At 46.6% G+C, this 18,952-nt stretch overlaps 2 protein-coding genes across 10 annotated transcripts in view; both read left to right on the forward strand.

Moving 5' to 3' along the window:
• Positions 1-4,410, forward strand: part of LOC134072393 (ankyrin repeat and IBR domain-containing protein 1-like) — a 32,029-nt gene extending 27,619 nt beyond the window's left edge. For all 3 annotated transcript variants that reach the window (XM_062529042.1, XM_062529045.1, XM_062529044.1), the window contains one exon: positions 234-4,410. In XM_062529042.1, coding sequence (XP_062385026.1) covers positions 234-1,211 — 978 coding nt within the window. In that variant the 3' untranslated portion in view covers positions 1,212-4,410. The remainder of the gene's footprint in view (positions 1-233) is intronic.
• Positions 4,411-8,677: 4,267 nt separating this feature from the next.
• Positions 8,678-18,952, forward strand: part of nfyc (nuclear transcription factor Y, gamma) — a 31,028-nt gene continuing 20,753 nt past the window's right edge. For 2 of the 7 annotated variants that reach the window (XM_062528774.1, XM_062528777.1), the window contains exon 1: positions 8,678-8,782. The gene's annotated coding sequence lies outside the window, so the exon portion shown is untranslated. Of the gene's footprint in view, positions 8,783-13,450; positions 14,361-16,268; positions 16,289-18,952 lie in introns of those variants that run through there. The other 5 variants (XM_062528780.1, XM_062528773.1, XM_062528776.1 and 2 more) reach the window with 5 other exon arrangements.

An 18,952-nucleotide genomic window follows, 5' to 3' on the forward strand; every position in this document is an offset into this window, starting at 1 on the left:
TTTTAAATAATCAACTTGATTTAGTTTAACTAATTACTATATATTATACTGTATTTCCTAGGTCTGACTGTGTACTGTATAAATACAGCGTGGTCTTGTTCATCCCCTAGAATTGCTTTAAAAAAGCTTAAAATGTTTACCATGTGTAAGTCGCTTTGGTTAAAAAGCGTCTGGCAAATGTAATGTAGTGTAATGTAATGTAATGTAATGTAATGTGATGTGATCCTCTACAGGCACTTGGTTCTCTTGATGAGGACGACCCCAACATCCTGCTGGCCATCCAGTTGTCCCTCCAGGAGTCCGGGCTGAGCACGGACACGGACCCTCAGGACAGCCTGAGCGGCGAGGCCTCGCTGGGGGCCATCGGCTCGTCGCTGCCCTCGCGCCTGGACCCGGCGCCGCACTCGCTGGACCTCCCGCGCGCCTCCCTCAGCAGCTCGCAGCTCCTGGAGCTGGGCGACAGCCTCATGCGGCTCGGCGGGCTGACCGACGCGCTCAGGCCCTACGGGGACTCCTCGTCCGCCTCCTCGTCCCTCGCCCCCGGACTCACCACCACCGCCACCACCACCACCACCACCTCCGTCAGCGTCTCGGACCCCTTCTCCCCCGGCGACCCCGACTGTTTGGACCCCTCGGCCAACGCCAACCTGCTGGGCAACATCATGGCCTGGTTCCATGACATGAACCCGCAGAAAATTGCACTGATGCCCACGGACGACGAGTCCGCCGACCCGCTCCCGCTGGACGAGGCTCAGCCCCGGCTCCAGGAGGAGCCCTCCGAGGTGCCCACGCTGCCGCAGCAGCAGCCCAAGGACATGGAGACGGACACGGGCAAGGAGAAGGAGAAGGAGGAGAAGGAGGAGGAGGAGGGGGAGGAAGAACTGTGGCCGCCCTGCCCAGGCCTGGAGGAGACGGGGGGGCTGGTGCTGCAGAGGCCTGACCTGCTGGAGCTTGGCTGCGTGGAGGGCGAGTGTTTGCCCGGCACCGCCAAGCCGACCATGGAGGTGGACGTCGCGCTCACGCCGCCAGACACAGAGGGCTCCGTCCCGCCCCAGAAGCAGGAAGAGGAGGAGGAGGAGGAGGAGGAGGTGGTGATGAAGGAGGTGAAGGAGGAGGAGAAGGAAAAGGAGATGGGGGATGGGTGTCGTCATGACGATGCCCAACCCACAGAGCTGCCCTCGGAGTGGGAGGAGCAAGTGCACCTTGTGTGAGGACAGACACACACACAAACAAACACACACACACACACACACACACACACGCGCACACACACACACACACACAAACACACACACATAAGCACTCACTGATAACTGACACACCTTTACCTAGTCTTGAGGGCTCCTCACACACCCAGACTCTAACAGTCAACACTGCATTCACAAGAGGAAGGAAAAGAGCACAGTGCCATGGGGTTCCACTGAAGCCGCTAAAAGTGGACGTCATGTCCACTGCCTGGTTTAAAAAACAAAAACAAAAAAAAAGGTTGTAACCGAGTGTTGAAAAAAAAAATAAGAATGTCAAGGAATGTTTGGAAGAAGCAGTAAGTTCCTCCTCTTTTAGGCCCTGTGATGCTGGTCTGAGGTAGTTTCTTTGTTAACCATAATTGTAGAGAGAAGGGGGGGGAAAGCCACACCTCCTCTAAGGAGGCGTTTGCTCTTTTTGTTGTTGATGGCGATGGGTGAGAGAAGCAGGATTGCTTATTTTAATTGAGAATGCATCAATGAAATCTTTCAGGTCACTCAAGAGAAGTACTTTGGTCTCCAGACACGAGCGAAAAGAAAAACAAAAAAATTGCTAATACTGACTTTAATTGAAGTGGTCTCAGGCAGCCATTCATAAAGCCTTAATAAACGCTTAACAAGATGTTATAACAGTCGCCACAAGTATGCAGCGCTAACCTACCATCGGCATCAGTGTACAAAAGCCAGGCTGATACACTGTTTCACACTTTAGTGATTCTTTTTTCCCCCTGCCTTGAAACGGCTTCTGAAGTCCTTTGCTTAGGAGTGGTTGTTCCGTGTCTTAGGCATTCTTGTAGCGTGTTATAAAGCCCAATTCACACCAAAGATTCCCGTTGTAACGAGACCGAGTTGCAGCGGTGTGAATTAGAAGTTGCACGGAGTTGCAAGCTGTCGCAAAGCTGTAGCCGTCTGAAAGCATTCAACATGTTTAATCGCAGTTGCACGGTTTCAGAACGTTGCGGCTCGTCTCGTCTCGTCCCTTCGCGAATCTTTGGTCTGAACCCTACTTAAGATACTCAACAGTGTTTTCAGACGCTTTATGAATGGTTACAGTGGAGCACCTTGAGTTAAAGTACTGCTCGTTTCCTCATCTTGTGCTCTCCCTTATGTTGGATTTTAGTATTTTACAGATATGTTTTTTTTTCTCCATCACAAATTGTATGATGATAACATTGTGAGTGTGTGTGTTTGCGTGGGCGTGTGGTTGGGAATTGGCGTGTTAGAGGTATGGGTGATGTGACTGAAATAGAAGGAGACTGGTGTGAATGTGCGCGTGTGTGTGTGCATGTCAGAGAAAGAGAGAGGTGATGCACTTGTGTATGTGTGTATGTATGTGTATGTATGCGCATGCTGCTTGAGAGGGTTTAAATGGGTTACACCCCTCCAGCTTGCTAGGATGTCACTCCTTCAACATTTCTGCTACCCCCCCCCCCACCCAACACCCCTCTGTCATGCAGCCTTGATAAACGTGTCATAAGCATATCAAAGCATTTAAAATCAGACACCTTAATCCTGTTGGTGCACATGGGAGGCACCTGGCTGGCTGAAGTAACCTCTTCTTAAGCTAAGCTAAGCTAAGTTTAGGACTTAAGAGAGGCCTGGTGACGGAGATTGTTTAGTTAAGTGTTAAAGAACTCTCTTTTTATTGTTTGTTTTTTTATTTTATTTTTTTTGCCAAGGCCAGATTGAAGAAACACTACAAACAGTGCTGCAGGAACAGCGGTTTATGACACAAATTGTGCCTAGTTCTTTTTTGCTGAGAGCCAATCAAACTCTACCCGCACCCAGATGTCCCCATTATTATCCTGTTTTCCTTTTTATACTCTTCTCTTTTATTTTATTCCGTGCTAACCAAGATGTGTTGCGCATAATAACCCTTGTAACGGTTCCCCCTTCTTAAACCGAAGAGGGTAAATGCATACCGACATGTTTAGTGAATTTTATTTCCCCTCTGCCACTCTTTTTCTCTGATGTACTGTATTCACCCATAGTGAACATGAGGAACCATGAGGATGTCTCTGGAGTGTGTGTGGTGGGTTGGGGAACAAATTTTTGCTGCTCTTCAGACATGCTTATAAGGCTGTACCCATAAGCGTGCCTTTATTTCTACTGTCCTCAAAAGTAGGCTCCTTATCGCCTCCTCTAATAACCTGTCCCGATAATGTGGGAATGAAATGGACTCGGCCACTTACTGGTGAACGCAGATACTCAATTGAGTATTGAAAACGATATTCTCACCCCCCCTCCCCTCTCCTCCCCCTTTCCATTTTGTCGTCTCACTGTAGCATAGTAGCATTTTTTAATTTTATTATTTGTAGGCCATTGCGTTCACACCTTTTTATAGCTTTTTGGTTAGATTGAGCCAACGGATGGCCCACCACAGACACTCGTTCATATATAGCAACTCTTGTTTTGGTCTGGTTGATTTTTTACTGCAGAAGCCGGCATACCGTTATCTGATCTAGCGAGGACATTAAAGAATAAGTGCTTTTTAAAAGAAGTAGTTTAATTTAACTTAATTTAAAATAATATGTAAAATATATAGGTAATAATAGACATTATACTTTGCTTTTATTTATTTACGACAACTGAGTTCCCCTCTCTATTTGATTTTTTTTTTTAAGTAAATATGTAATATTGTCTACATATAATGATTCACATATTGTGAATTGGCCTTTAAATTACAAAAAGCTGAAGTTGTGGATTCATCATTTGCTGTTCTGAGATTGTTTTCCAAATCAGTGTGTCCTTAAATGCCTAGAACTGCAGTAGGGACAGTTTTGCACCACGTTTGGAGTGCTCATCTTAGAGCTGGTAAACTTTTGAGAGTTATTTTATTTTATTTTATTTTATCACTCTGTATCACTGGTTGGATTTCAGCAGCTGCGTTCATCCTTCAACCAGATGTTGTGCCCAGGGAAGGAAAAGAGGGATTGCAGTATACTTACCTGCTACTTAATTTAAATCAAGAGGCAATGGCAGTGGCATATTTTACAAATCCATTAACATTTTTTCATCTTTAGGCAAATCATTAACCTTGAATTTGTCATTTGCACTTTCATAGACTATACTTGATACATTCCCAGTTTATATTAAAGTAAGCAATTTTTGATGTGTGGCCATTATGTGAAAGTACCAGTAAAGGTTTACTCTAATGAAAAACCAACATGAGTATTGAGTCTGTTTTTTTGCAGTCAAATGTCTTCATGAGGTCAACAGTTTGCATATCATTTAATATGTACATACTTTTTGAAGCTGCCGGAGATTTCAGTTCAGCTCCATGTTGAATCAGCATTGTTTCAGGAGAGGTGTTAAATTGCTTGCGCTTTCGCCAGGATATTTCCCATAGTGGCCAATCAGCAACCAATCCTTAAACATTAAACATGATACAGGATGAAATGACAATGCACAGTTGGCTGGCAGCAGCAGACAGTAGTGAACTAGGTCCACAGCACCTCAAGACTCAAAAGAACCCACCCCCTTACTCTGATCTGGTTCTGTAAAACAAATTCTTTGGTCATTCCTCTTCGTTGCTGTGGTGATTTATAATCCAATCAGTAATCTAACCCGACAAACCCTTGATGCAGACACCAACAAATTATTCTGTGAATCCTCTTTGAATCCTCTGTGGCCGTTTATGATCCCATTAGCAACATATTAAAATAAAACGCAAGCCATTGATATGCCACCAACAAATTGATCAGCTATTCCTCTTCATTCCTGTGGCCATTTATGACGTAAATCAGTAACATAACCAGACAAAAAGCAAGCTTCTAATGTGTGCACCAGCAAATGGCAACAAATTCTTCAGTCATTCCTCTTCGTTGCTGTGGCCATTAATGATCTGATCAGCAACATAACTATTATAAACTGACTGTTTATGATCCAATCAGCAACACAACCAGCCAAAATGCAAGCACCAAACACTACCACTCCAGAATCATAGTGACAATATTTCACAAATCTCTTTCTTTCAAAATTCTTTTAATATTTCACAAATCTCAAGATTAAATTCAAGTTACAACATAACACCCCAAGTAGCCTACTCTGTAGGCAGACTAGGCACCTTACCTCAGTCCACCTATCTACTCTGGTCTTGTGTGTGCTTGCCAGCCACATGTTACTTCTGCCACTAGTTCTGCATACTGACGTCTTCCTTTCAGCTTCCTCCATCACATTTCGAAAGCTTCAATAAAGTAGATGATTCGCTCACACTGTCATATAACACCATGTCTGGTCTCAAAGCAGTCACAACGATACATTGTGGATCTTGCCTTCCAACATCCACCAGGAGTCCTGTGCTTTGCCCTATCTTCCTGTATTTTTTTTGGTCTGATGGCTAGTTTTCTGTCCCACCAGCAAAAATTAAATTCTACTGTCCCTGACAATTGCCAGCATAGTTAATGTCAGGTCTCTTGATCTCAAGCAAACACGCCAGTGATTTTAACACCTGATTATGTCTCTGGGTGTAATGACCCTGGGTCAGGCTGGTTTTATAACCAGACAGTATGTTTCAAAGAGCCATGACCTATACATAACTTACATCTCCGTCTTCAACAACCCATTGACTGTGGTTCTTTGGAATTGGATGAACAAAGTGGCTCCTAAAATGAATTGAATGCTGTAAGCATCCATGGCCCAAAGTTCCATACCACGTCTGTGGCTCTTCTTGACTGTGAACAAAGTTGGTTATGGTTATGGTGATGGTGCTTAGCAGACGCTTTTGTCCAAAGCGACATACAAACAAAACAACAATGATTAAATTTAGCAGTTGATCATACTACAGTTAGTTATAAATAACTATACTATAGTTATAGTATATTGGTTACTATCTGAATCTTCTCCTGTGCTAGACTTAACCCCAAACTTTTGGGGTACTGACAAACCCCATTTTTCTCAACTGGTACCATGACTATACCCTGCACCTGCCAATAAATTCTCTGAGGTCCCAGACCTGTCCTCGGTCACCTAATGTGGGATCATCCCGCTTGCCTAAACTCTTGTTTTTTTCTGCAATAGGCGCAATCACTTAGTCATTGACATAAAATTCCCATTTTAGACAGTCAAAGATCTTTTCAACCATCTCTGAAACAGTCATTCAACTTGGCTAGAAGTGCATGGACTTGTTATTGTCAGCATTCTTATGTCACGGTCATCCATATGCTCGAATGGGAGGTCACTGGATGCCATGCTGCTGCCTTTCATGTCCGACATCCCATTTGCCATAATAATTACCTCCATTGCCATGGTGAAAACCAAAGGTGAAATGGTAAATCCAGTCATGATGCCAACCTCTAAATGTTGCCAGGATGTGGTGTCAGTGCTTGTGTTGAAGTACAACTGAATGTCCTGTTCTGAACCCAGGCTTGTGTGGTCCACAATCATTAACGGGAGACCAAGTGATCTGATAAATGTGGTGATAAATATATTATCTAAAAAAGGAAAAAGTGTAGTGAGTGTGGGTCTCTGGTTGATCTTCTTTTAAAGGCTGTTTCAGCACAGGTGGTGATGGTTGCAATAAGCTCTCTGGTATCTCATTCTAGCCAATGCACAGCAGATACACAGCTGGACCTGCCTCACCCCTACAGTTCAGCACCCTGGCCCTAGTGTGACCTCACAAATGCGCTTCTGGAAGAATTGTCAAAAAATCCCAAAACACACTCCTGTGGAAAATAGCTGAAGCTGTTATAGCTGCAAAGTCATATTAATGTTATTATTAAAGTCATGCAATGTTATTCAAGTCAAGCAATGTCATATTAAACCCTATGGATTAAGAATGGGATGTCACTAAGAATAGAATAGAATATATACTTTTTAGATCCCATGAGGGATATTCATTTCTCTGCATTTAACTCAATAACTGAATTAGCGTACACACAGTGAAGTGAATCACACACAGAGCAGTGAGTTGCCTGCCCAACCAGCGGCGCTCGGGGAGCAGTGAGCGGTTACGTGCTCAAGGGCACTTCAGCCGTGGACTGGTCGGGGATCGAACCAGCAACCCTCCGGTTACAAGCCCGAAGCACTAAGCAGTAGGCCACGGCTGCCCCTCTTAAATAGGCCTAGCTACATGTGCAAGTCAAGGCAAGTGACCCAATACTTTTGGCAATGTATATTTTGGAGGCGCTCAAACAGGAGCTTGATGTCCTGAAACTAGTTTCTGATTTCAGTGATTGCAGGTATTCAATTAAAACCTAATAAGATACAACAGTAATAATGATGATAACTTAAATTACATGTCTTAAGCCTAGAGCGGTAAAAAGCCAAGCATTTTACAATTGGCACATAAAGCAACTGATAATTGTTCTGAGCCTACGTGGAAAAGGGGAGCTTTAAATGTATAGCCAAAAACCTATTTTTTGTGAGCTTGAGTGCAGCGCAGCTCTAGCCTATGAAAATGGGTCTTGGTCAAGAAGCTGGCTTTATTCTACTCAGAAAGGGTTTAACAAAGAATGACACAACCTACAGAATGCCTTGGAAATTAAAGAGTCTAACTAGGCCTATTACTTAGCCTACTGGGAACATTTTGTAAAAGTATGTTGGAATGGACAGATGCCTTAATGACTTTATTTTCTCGTGGCTACACAGTAGAGACAAAGACCCTTGATTATTAGCCTACTGACTAGTGACCATTAATGGTGTTATTCTGTGGCCGCTTGTTGAAAAATCCATCAGCATTATACAATGACAAAAGTGCTAGCAGGTAAAGATTTTCTTTTCTTTGTTGGCATGCATGATGAAAGAGATAATATATTGAATGTTCCCAATGAGGTGGAATGGAAAATGCTGTTTGAGCCTTGCAGTAGGCTATCAGACCCCTTCCTCAGCTCATAGAAAATCCTTGCCTTCAGGCCCGCCATTGAGCATTTTTTGTCCTCTTAGCGTACCCTAGTGGAGGTATGTGTGAATGCAAACATTACAGAATAAAAAAGATTTGACAATGTGGCATTTGTTTTCCAGTGAAAAAAGGCACATTCGACTACATACAGTGCTGCGTTGGTCTGTCAGAACGTGATGCATGGTGGCCTTTTACACAGCATGGATCACGCTCAGCCTCAACCAGATTAGCGCAGTGGTGCATTAAATCGAACAAGCCTTAAAAACACTGCCTCGTCTCTCTCGTCGTCCCAGACCCAGAGTGGTAGATAAAACAGACCCAGAGACGCTACAAAGAGTTTGTATCACCTAAGAAAGAGATGACAATTGATATGGCACGAACCATTTAATTTGGGATGGGAGTGACTTTTGAATAAGTCAATTCAGCCACAGCAATCTGCTAGGCTATCGCTATATAACGTCAGCAAGAATATATTAAAACACGTATATGTTTCTATAACTAAAATATGGGCATCTTGTAGAAATGACATCGCAAAAATTTAGCGCCATCCTTTAAAAACACGTCCGTACGTAAACGTAAGCATATTTCCGGTTTGGGGAGAAGTTGTCAAGACGTCGGCCATCTTGTTTCCCGTTGCTGCCTAAATAAATTAAATATTACACTGAACTGGACTTCACGGCGAACACTTAACTAAAACTGGGTAAGTAACTGCTTTCTTGTACACGTCTTTATATTCGTGTGTACAACTTGTAATATTTCGCCACAATTTGCGTAATTGGTGGGTTCTCTTTCAATGATCCGTTCTATCCAATAGACGATTGTTTTGGAGGATGAACATAGGCGCCATTTCCCTCCCCGCTCTCTGAAGCGCTTATTGGTGGCCAGTGGTAGGGAATAGAGGCGGCGAGATACTGTAATACATGGTCCGCCATGTTGGCTCTTCTAAGTAGTGTATTCCAGGTTGAGGTCAGGAATTGGTGGAGCCCGAATGGCGTCAGTTTCAAAACTACATGAACTCGTAGAAACCTTGATTGGTGGAATCTAGTCCGAGGTTTGATTGGTCTGAAGGACAGATCCAAACTTAGTCTTTATTGGTTAGGGTGCCATTCCACATATTTACAAAGGTTTTAAGGGAACTTTCATGTGATTATCGCCCAAGTCCTTGTTTTAATGTGAAGTACAGATAATGCGGCCTGAATTGCCAGCCAGTGTTGTCACCCTCGATCACCGGCCTATTCCTTTGATTCTAAAGCGGGGAGTCTAACGTTAGCAATCATCTTGTAGCTCGTCAAATAAGACGAAACACTATCATTTGGACATTGCAATGCGAATTTCCCACTCTTTTAATTGATATAGCAGGATGACGGAAAATAACGTATTTGTATGTGTAACGAATTGCACGGCAAGACTACATAACTTAGCTAAGACTATCTAACGTTAACGAAACGGCAGGGGACTACAAAGCTAACGCTAACTATTAGATATTCCGCTTTACTTAACCCGTCTCTTTGTTAGTAAACCGGCTAGCCAGCAACCCGGCGAACTATTAATGTTATGACCTAATCTTGGCTAATTCCTGACCAAGCATAATACATCTAACCTCACCCGAACAAACTGTAGTAATGTCACTGATAAAGTGTCAGCGAAATTAACAGGACATTCTTACATTCTCTGATTGTCTGAAGACGAAAAGATAATGACCAGCTAGCTTTAGCCAAGTAACTTAACAAAACACAGGTGCAACTTAGGTAAGGCGAGGGCTAAGAGCGTTAGATTTTACAAATGACCTGCAGCCAGGAGGTTTATATTATTTTTAAGTGATTGCACATTGGAAGTGAGTTTTCGGAAACAACTGAAGTTACAATCATGTAATGTAACGTAAACCATGATTACCCGAATAGTGTGACGTTGGTGGCTCATGTAAGGTGAAGGTGGTCATGTAAGGCAAATGTTTGGGAGTTTGCTTTTGGTATATCTGGCTCAATAAAGTTACACTGTGAATTAAATACTAGATACGTTAATGACAGCAGTTGCTTTGTGGATCAGCTGACGTTAGCTAGCAAAGGCAATGGTGCCTTTACAGATAATTTGACAACTACGTAGCGATGACATTTTATCACCACACAAGTGACAAAATGATAAGCTAGCAAGAAAAATATAGAATAATGTTGATCAGATTAACACGTTCAAAGTGCGTTGATTATGTGACCGTGGCGCACGAGATGCATTGCTTTAACTCTTCATGAACTGTAGTAAATTAGAGCATGAACCTGCATTTGCACCGACTGCTCAAACTGCATATTATTTTAATGGTTTCCTTTGTGTCTGTGGCACGTTTTGAAATAGAAAGTACGCTTGTTTTGAAGTCACTTCGGCGGGCTAATTGCATATTAACTACGGAAATGATTGAAATTATATAGATTGATATTGCTATACTCATGCTTGATGTCTTTACTATGTTTACCTGTGTCCAGGTATGGTAGGCCTAGTATTTCGTAATCATAGCCAAGGATTCTCGAGCACTCCACTGTAAAATCGTTTATCCTAATGGTTTGCCTTTACACCTTTGGTTTACTCCTTCCATCATGGAAATGGAAAAAGAATGAGAGGTTTGGCTGTGGCTACTAGTTGTAGTGACCATTAAAATGTCTAGTTGCATTGACCGCGTTACTGATTAATGTTGTGCTAAAGGTACTTTGTCAACTGTCTCTGGTTGTGTTCCGCAGTGTTTTTTTCCCCCCAAATATGTTTCCTTTTCTGTGTTGGCAACAATGTGATTAATTTTGCAGGGGAAATATTGAAGGTGACATATTCTGGCTCAGGCTCTGGAAGTCTATTGAGATTGTGAGGTATACTGAATTTTGATGGACATGAACTTCTTAGATTGGATATTTTTAGGTGGGCAACTGGAAACAGCTGACCTAGTCTAGATATATGAAAGAAAGATGTATTCTTTGGGTGTTTAGTTTGGCTACTTTACACACATCAAAGTCCCAGGTCTGACTGTCGTTAACTTTGCTTTTTGTCACTGAGTTATAGTGTGTAGGCAGTTGAGAGAAGCAGGCCTTGACATCCCAGCTGCTGACGTACGCTTTTTGTCATAATCATTAACCAGCCAAACCATCCTACCTGGGACACAGAAATAGAATGAGGGATCATTTTGCCCCACGGTTTTACTTGTTCACTTGCTCTTTCCTGCCCTCCCTTTCACTCTTGACTCTCACCATCTCTTCCTCTTCTTCTCCTCTATCTCTCTTGCTCATTTTCTCTTTCTTTCTCTCTCTCTTTCTTTCTCTTTCTCTCTCTCTGTACACTGGGGACTTGCAGTAACATGAGCGAAAAGCCCCAGGTTATTCTGCTAACCCTCTCTGAAAACCACCGCTCTGCTAAAAGCAACTCATTCAGCTGAGAGGCTTTGTCTCTCTCAATCTCCCTCCACTTTGCCTCATCTAGATACAGATTGCCAGCAGCGCATACTGTAGCTTTTTTTCCCCCTCCTGGTTTACTCATCCATTCCATTCCCTCCAATTCATTCCCAGCTGCTGTAGTTTGTTGTATACCTGAAGTTGAAAATTCCCTACATGTACAGGTGGGAAGTACTTTTGATTTTTTGTACTTTTTAAAAATATAAAAAATGTGTTTGTATATTGGAATGAAAGGTTTTTTTTTGTTTGTTTTTTGTTGTTAGTTGTGACAATAGTGTTTGTTCCTATACTCTCCCATGCTGCATCAGTAACCCTGTGGGGGGGCCTGTCTGTCATTCATTAACCTGGGCTGGTTATGTGAGCTTATACAGTACCTGCATGTGTTGTGTGCGGTCAGGGGCAAAGTAACACGACCATGCTAACAACTCTGTTGCACCCACACACACACACACTCGCCTGTGGCACCAGATATCTTCTCCGCTGGCTTCATGAGTATCAGTCAGGTGGAATGCTTTTGCCTTGGGGCGAAGCAGTGTGCGTAGGAAGTTGGCCGATGGCGATACTAGCCGAGAGACAGCCAGGTCAGGTTACATGTGCCATGATGGGAAGCATTTGCTTCGATCTCTGAGCTCTGCAGTGGGATTGAGGGGATTCTAATCCATGCGTCCATCAGTCATATTAAGAAATGCTAAACGAACATATCAGTCTGAGTAATGATATCTCAATGGGCTGTTACTAGAGTTTACTGTGAAGGGGGAAAATTGACATTCAATATTGCTTTTTTTTTTTTTTTGCTTACCTCATGGCATCCACCGCTGTGTGTACCTTGGTTCACCTTGGCGGCAGTGTCATCTGTTGCTCTGTGTGAATGTGCACCAGCCAAGGGGCTCTGGGAAGACTAATGCACGAACCCCTGACTAATTATGGGAACATCACAGGAGGCTGTCTGCACACACTCAGGGAGATGAAAGCTCGGGTGGTGATTCACCGGTTTTGGCAGTCGTACCCCGAGATGTTTTGCTTGGTCAGATTTTCATTTGTGTTTGTGAATGATGAGAATAATGAATGGTTGTGTGAAAGAAGCTGACGGAGAGAGAGAGAAGTGGAGAGAGAGAGTGAGAGTGGAAGGCACTGAAGGATGGAGGGATAACAGTAAAGCTGGCTCACGCGCACGCATGCCTGCACACACGTACGTACAAGGCCCTTGGCTCACCCCCCCCCCCCCGCCCCCCCTCCACACACACACACTCTCACACACTCTCTCTCACACACACACCGATTTTCGCGTCTTTCCACTTTAAATCATGCCACTGCAACATGCGGCAGTCCCACTGACAGCCCCCACGCCCAATCAGGGCCGGCCCATGCTCGTGCATCACCGCCCCGCCAGCCACTCTGCTGTGGGCAGGGCGGGGCCTCCAAAGACATTTACTTTGACATTGTAAATAAGCAGGGCACAGTTGTTAGAGAGCAGCCAGTTGTTTGTGTCTTCAGCAACAACCCGCCCCAGCAGACAGTCTAAGAGAGGGAGGGAAAGAAAGAAAGAGGGAGAGAGGGAGGGAGGGAAAGAAAGAGGGAGAGAGAGGAGCTACAGTAGCTTCAGAGAGACAATGCAGTGGCAATGGAACACTAGAGGACACTTCCCTCTTTCTTTTACTTCTCTTCCTTCTCTACCCCCACCACCCCCACCCCCCCTTCTCCAACTCTAGCTGCTGAGCTCTTCTGCTTTTTTTTCTTTGTTTCTTCCTCTTTCTCTCCCTTGCTCTCTCTCTCTCCCTGACCCCTATCTTGCAGCTCAAGGTAACTTAAAACAGGAAGTTGGCTGTCTGCTGAAGGGGGTGGGGTCGAAAACAAGGCAGGAGGGGTGGGGGCTGTGTCATCCACGATGGAGGTGGGTTTAGCCAATGGCGGCAGAGGGCTGTGCGCTCTGATTGGAGCAGGCGGAGAGCAAGGCGGGAATGCAAAGGGGGTGGAGGGGGGAGGCAGCGCTGCGAGTATCGTGTAGCAGGCTAGATTGATTACTTAGGAGTGTTAAAGGGAAAGCAAGCAGGCGAGCAGGCAGATTTTTGTCTGGGACTCGAGTGATTGTTGCCGGAGCTGCCATTCCACTTGTTCTTTTTTCCCCCCTTCCATCTCACTCTCCTCTCGCTCTCTCTCTCTCCCTCTCTGACTCTCCCTCTCTTTTTCTCCTTCTCTCGCACTTTGTCTCTCTGTACTGGGAGCCCTCCCGCTGTTGTCCAAGGCAGAGCAGGGTCAGATGAAAGGCAAACGCTGGACTCGCTGGGGCAGACGGATGTCTCATCTATCAGTGCCGCCAAAGGGGAGACGTGCAGGCGCACACACACACACGCTCACACACACACTCTCTCTCACTCACACACACACACACACAGTCAGAGGAACAGGAGAGGGCTGTGTGTGTGTCTGTGTGTGTGTGTGTGTGTGTGTGCCTAAACCAGGAAGGGGGCCAGAGCAGAGGAGATGTGATAGCACAAGGGTGAGGGGAGGACATGCGAAGAGGAGCAGGAGGAGTGGAGGGAGATAGGTGCTCGTCCTCCCGCGGTCTCTGTACTCGCTGCGTTATTTGAAAGTGGAAAGTCGACTCGAGTTCCCCCCCGCTCTCGTGCTTTTTGCGGCTGGTGGGATGAGTCGCTTGAGGAGGCACGAGCCGGAGGCTCCCTCTTTCTCTTTCTCTCTCTCTCTCTTTTGCTCTTTCTCTCTCTCTTTCTTTTCTTCCCTCGCTCTGTCTTTCGCTATCGCTCTGTCCCTCCCTACTCTCGCTCTTGCGCCACTCAAAGGGACTTCTTCAGCTCGAGCCTCCAATTCCTCCTCCTCTGACATGAAGGGCACAGGGTAAGTGTGATCGACTTTCTACCACACACACACACACACACACACACACACACACACACACAGCTGTGCCTCTCTTGCTCATCTTTCTGTATACTTTTGCCGTCACCCCCTCCCCCTTAGTCCGAAACGGGATGCTTTCTCTGTCGTCCCCTCCTCCTCTTGTTCTCTACTTTTCTCCTTGCTGGAAATCTGAGTGCCGCTCTTTGTTTTTGTGTGTGTGTGTGTGTGTGTGTGTGTGTATGTGTGTGTGTTTGTGTATATTTGTGTGTGTTTGTGTCTGTATCTGTGCGGGACATCAGCAGGCTTGCTTGATCTCTCAGTGTCCTTGGTGAGCTATGCTGGCGCTGAGGTGCTGACAGCGAGTGTAAACAAGCTTGTGTGTGTGTGTGTGTGTGTGTGTGTGTGTGTGTGTTTGCAGTTCTGGACTGTGTTGCCATAAGGGCTTCTCAGCCCATACCTGAAAGCCATCTGATGCTGATTTGAGTGTTTGCTGGATGCTGACTGTCCTTCACTGTGTGTTTTTGTGTGTGTGTTTGAGTGTGCGATTGTGTATACATACAATGCAGAGCCCCTTACTTGGCCTGTGGTTTTGACTTTGCCCCAACCTGGGAATCCGTTGATGGTGGCATCTGTGTGTGTTTTTTTTGGGTTCTGCGGTGTTGTTTTCTAACCCGTGCGCATAGAACCCGCGAGCGCTGAGTTGACCGTACCGGCCGGCCAGTGCGCCGACGCGGAAGCTCTACGGGGGCCTGCGCGGTTTCGCCCTTGTCCGTCCCCTTCCTCTCGCCTCCCCTGTTTACACTCGGGCTGACAGTGATGCAGAGCAGAGGCCCCAGCATGGCAGCCGTGCTCAGCCCCAGAACTCTAAAGGGCCGGTCCCAGGAGTTCTGCAGTCCTTTGCCCGGGCTCTCCGAGCATCCGATAGCCTCCTCCCCACCCCCCCAAGCCTTTCGTTAGCCCCCTCCCCCCCCCCCAAACCCCTCTCCTGACCCTGGGGCTCTCGAGTCCACCTGTGTCCCTTTAAGGAGCCCGGCTGCATGGCCGGCGTCCCACGTCGCCCCCCCTCTTCCCCTCTTCCCTTAATTGAAAGTTTCCATTGGTGCCTGTGACCGTGGGCTCCCATTGGGGAGCGAGCGAGCGAGCGGCTAAAAATAGCGCCGGAGTGGAGCCACTAGCTGCCAAATCCCAGAGAGTGTGGCTGTTTGCATGAGATTTGAATACCATTCCCAGCTCCACGCTGCACTGTAGATGAGGAGGAGGAGGAGGGGGAGAAAGTCAATGAAAAAAAACACACACACACACACACACACTCTTGCCTTCTCGCTTGTTCATGTGCCCCCACACACACACACACACACACACACACACACACACACACACACACACACACACACACACACACACACACACAGTTGAATGCAAGCACTGACGTATGTACCTCAGCTGCGCACTTGAAGGTGACCGTACTGTAGGCTCTGTGTATGTGTGCACTCATGGCAATAGCGTGTGTGTGTGTGTGTTTGTATTACACACACACACAGACATATGTATGCGTGTGCTTGTGTGTGTTTACTTGTCCTTTCCCCCCTTGCCCTCTCTCTGACCGCTGGGCCTGGTGTTTGTTTTGGGGTAAGCGTCGGCACGCTGTGTGAAGGTGAGCGCACACTCAGGTGCTGCCAAGCACTGCTGCACAGGTAGGGTAGCGTTAGCTCCTAGCGTAGCGTAGCTTAGCTCTACCCAGGCCGTCGCAGCTCGCCCGTGGCCTAGCGCCGGATGAAGGTCAATGGAATGTGAGCCGGCTTCCGCAGTCGATCCATCAGCGGAGAGACAGAGCGACAGCGAGGGGCGAAGCATCCCATCCCGAGCAGCGAGCGGGCGGGCGGGCGGGAAGGAAGAGCGAGAGCCGAAGCCGCAGCGGCGGAGAGAAGGTGATTTAGTGTCTCCCGGAGAAAGTGTCAGGATGCCGACGGGATCGCCAGGCACCGCAGTGAAAGTTCAAGAACCTGTCCTCTTTCTCCCCCAATGCTTGTTTGTGTTCTCACTCACTCTCTACCCCCACTCCTCCCTCCCCCTCTCTATTTCACAGCCCTCCTCTTCCTCCCTCCCTCCCTCCCTCTCTCTCTCTCTCTCTCTCTCCACCCCCTCCCCCCTGGTTCTCGCTCGCTCCCCCTCTCCTCTGTTGAATGACCTTGAGCGATCAGTGACTGCTTCCTGGAGTGGCTTTTAGGCAGAGCCAAGGGCAAAGTTTGAGAGGCTGGAGCAACAGCAGAAAGGGTTCTCTTCAGATCTGTCCCATCCTGACCTCTCCCCCCCCCCCCCCCAGGTCTCTACCCTCACATTTGGAGAGGGAAAGTTATATAGCCAGCTAATTGGTAATGCATTTCCCTCAGTGCAACTCAACTGCCGTGGTTAGAGTCCTCTTTTTTTCTTGTTGTCTGTAGATCATTTACTCGGTTGTATTGTTAGACAACAGTGCGCGTGTGTGTGTGTGTTTCCCATTTGCATTTTCCGTGAGCTCTACATGAATACTGATGAAACTAAGGGAGTGTGAACATACAGGCTTGTTTTGCTTGCGCTATGCCATTTGACCTTTTCGTCGCCATGGTGTGCGAGCCAAGCTGGGTGCTACGACATCATTCTTAAGTGCGTGTATGTGTGTGTGTGCGTGTGTGTCGTGTTTGGTCGGCTGGAGAGGATGCTCAAGTTAGTTCTGCCGTATTTGTCAGTTTGGTGGGTCATTGGATGTTTTGCCGGAGAAGCTGGTTTCGCTCGCTGCCAGATCTTGGAGGCAATGAACCAGAGGCTTCAGGGCGCACGGAGCGGAAGTCAACCAAATGAACCCTAACGGAGCCCGCGCATACATGTTTTTTACGCTCATACACACGCGCAATATGGGGCTTTTAAAGTGGGATTTATTGGGTTTACCTTGCCTAGGTTGTTCAATAGTTCCTTGTAAAATATTTTTTTTAGATTTTGTTTTCTTGATTTTTAGTGCTTTTGTTTCTTTATCATCTCAACGGCAGCTAATCCTGTTTACAATGAAAGAGCATTCTTTGTCTTTCTCACGTTCCCAGCCTTTTTAGCTCCCATCTCCCTTTCTCTTTCCCTCTCCCTCTCCCTTTCCCTCGCACTCACTCCCTCCCCTCCTCCATACCATTGCTGACCTCACACTCCCCACGTGAAAACTGAATGATTGAGTCTTTTTTTTTCCCTCTTCTTTTCCTCCCCTCCCCCTCTGAGCTCAGATATCAGATAAGGTTTCGTTCGTTCCTCCTTCATATCTGTGCTCATCAGCTTTCTGTCCCTCCATCATCGAGGAGAGGGCCGGCGCTAAAGACATGGAGGAACAAACGGATGGAGGAGGGTGTGGGTGTGGGTGTGGGTGTGGGTGTGGGTGTGGGTGTGGGTGTGGGTGTGTGTGTGTGTGTGTGTGTGTGTGTGTGTGTGTGTGTGTCTCTCTAGTTCTGCTCAGTGCTCACTCAAATGTGTTCTCCTCTCTCTGACCTCCTTCATCAATTAATATGTGGCCCAAAGTAGGCCTTGAGAAAGGTTGCATCTCACTGGCAACACACACACACACAGACACACACACACACACACACACACAGACACACACTCTGCACGGGACATGGGTGGAACGTGAAGGGGAGCGTAATGGAAGGGCTTTGGGCTCCTCATGACTTTTGATGCTTATGCTGATGGTCTGGTGCCTGGAGGGCTCCGCTCCCTGATTGGACGCCGGGCCGCCCAGAGCCCCCCATTCCTGCCCTCCCAGCGCCGCACGGCTAAGTCTCACGCTAACGTGTAATCACATTAGCCCCAGCGCCCCCTAACTCGCCCTGTAAAACCCTCACGAGACCCCGACCCAGCCAGTCTTCAAAGCCTCTGGCCAGCCACCGAGGGTGCGTCCACATCTTCACTATGAGCTCAGGCGAGACGGAAGCCATCACGTTAGCCTATTTCTGGAGCCTAGCTCAATGACTGGACAACTCGGGGTTAAAATGTATAAGCTAGACTAGTATGAGTTATCCACAAAGCAACCAGGCGCAATAAACAAACAAATTATGTATCCACTGCAAGCAGATTGCATTTCCATTCTGTTAATGTTTGGTATGCTACAAGGAAGCCTTTCAGCCACCTACAACTGAAACAGTAGAACAGTAGAGCATAGACTTGCCCATTTGGCTTGCAAATGGAATCCATTTCCATGTTGTTACAATGTAGCCCACAGTTTTGCAATGGTTGTGTGAGCTCTCCATACAGGCTACGGTTTTGGAGCTATGGCCAGAGATTGGATCGATGCCCATTTCTGGCCACGTCGGACACTCTGGAACAGAATGTACAACACTAGCAAATTGCTGTAGTTGTGCACTTGGTTGATTTCACATGAAGGGGATTTGGTGAGCATCATGTCAGTGCAGACATTGGGAGTGCTGGAGCAATGTCAAATGAGTGCGCCATGTATGCCAGCACTTTATTGAGGTTTGGGTCAACGCTGAGGTCTACTGACCCTCCTCTCCTCCGTTCTGTTTGTGTACCTCTTCCACCCATCCTGTAGCTCTACCGTTGCGTTATTAGGCAGTAGTAAATAT

Source organism: Sardina pilchardus, chromosome 24 (assembly GCF_963854185.1).
Source record: "Sardina pilchardus chromosome 24, fSarPil1.1, whole genome shotgun sequence".
Taxonomy (NCBI): Eukaryota; Metazoa; Chordata; class Actinopteri; order Clupeiformes; family Clupeidae; genus Sardina; species Sardina pilchardus.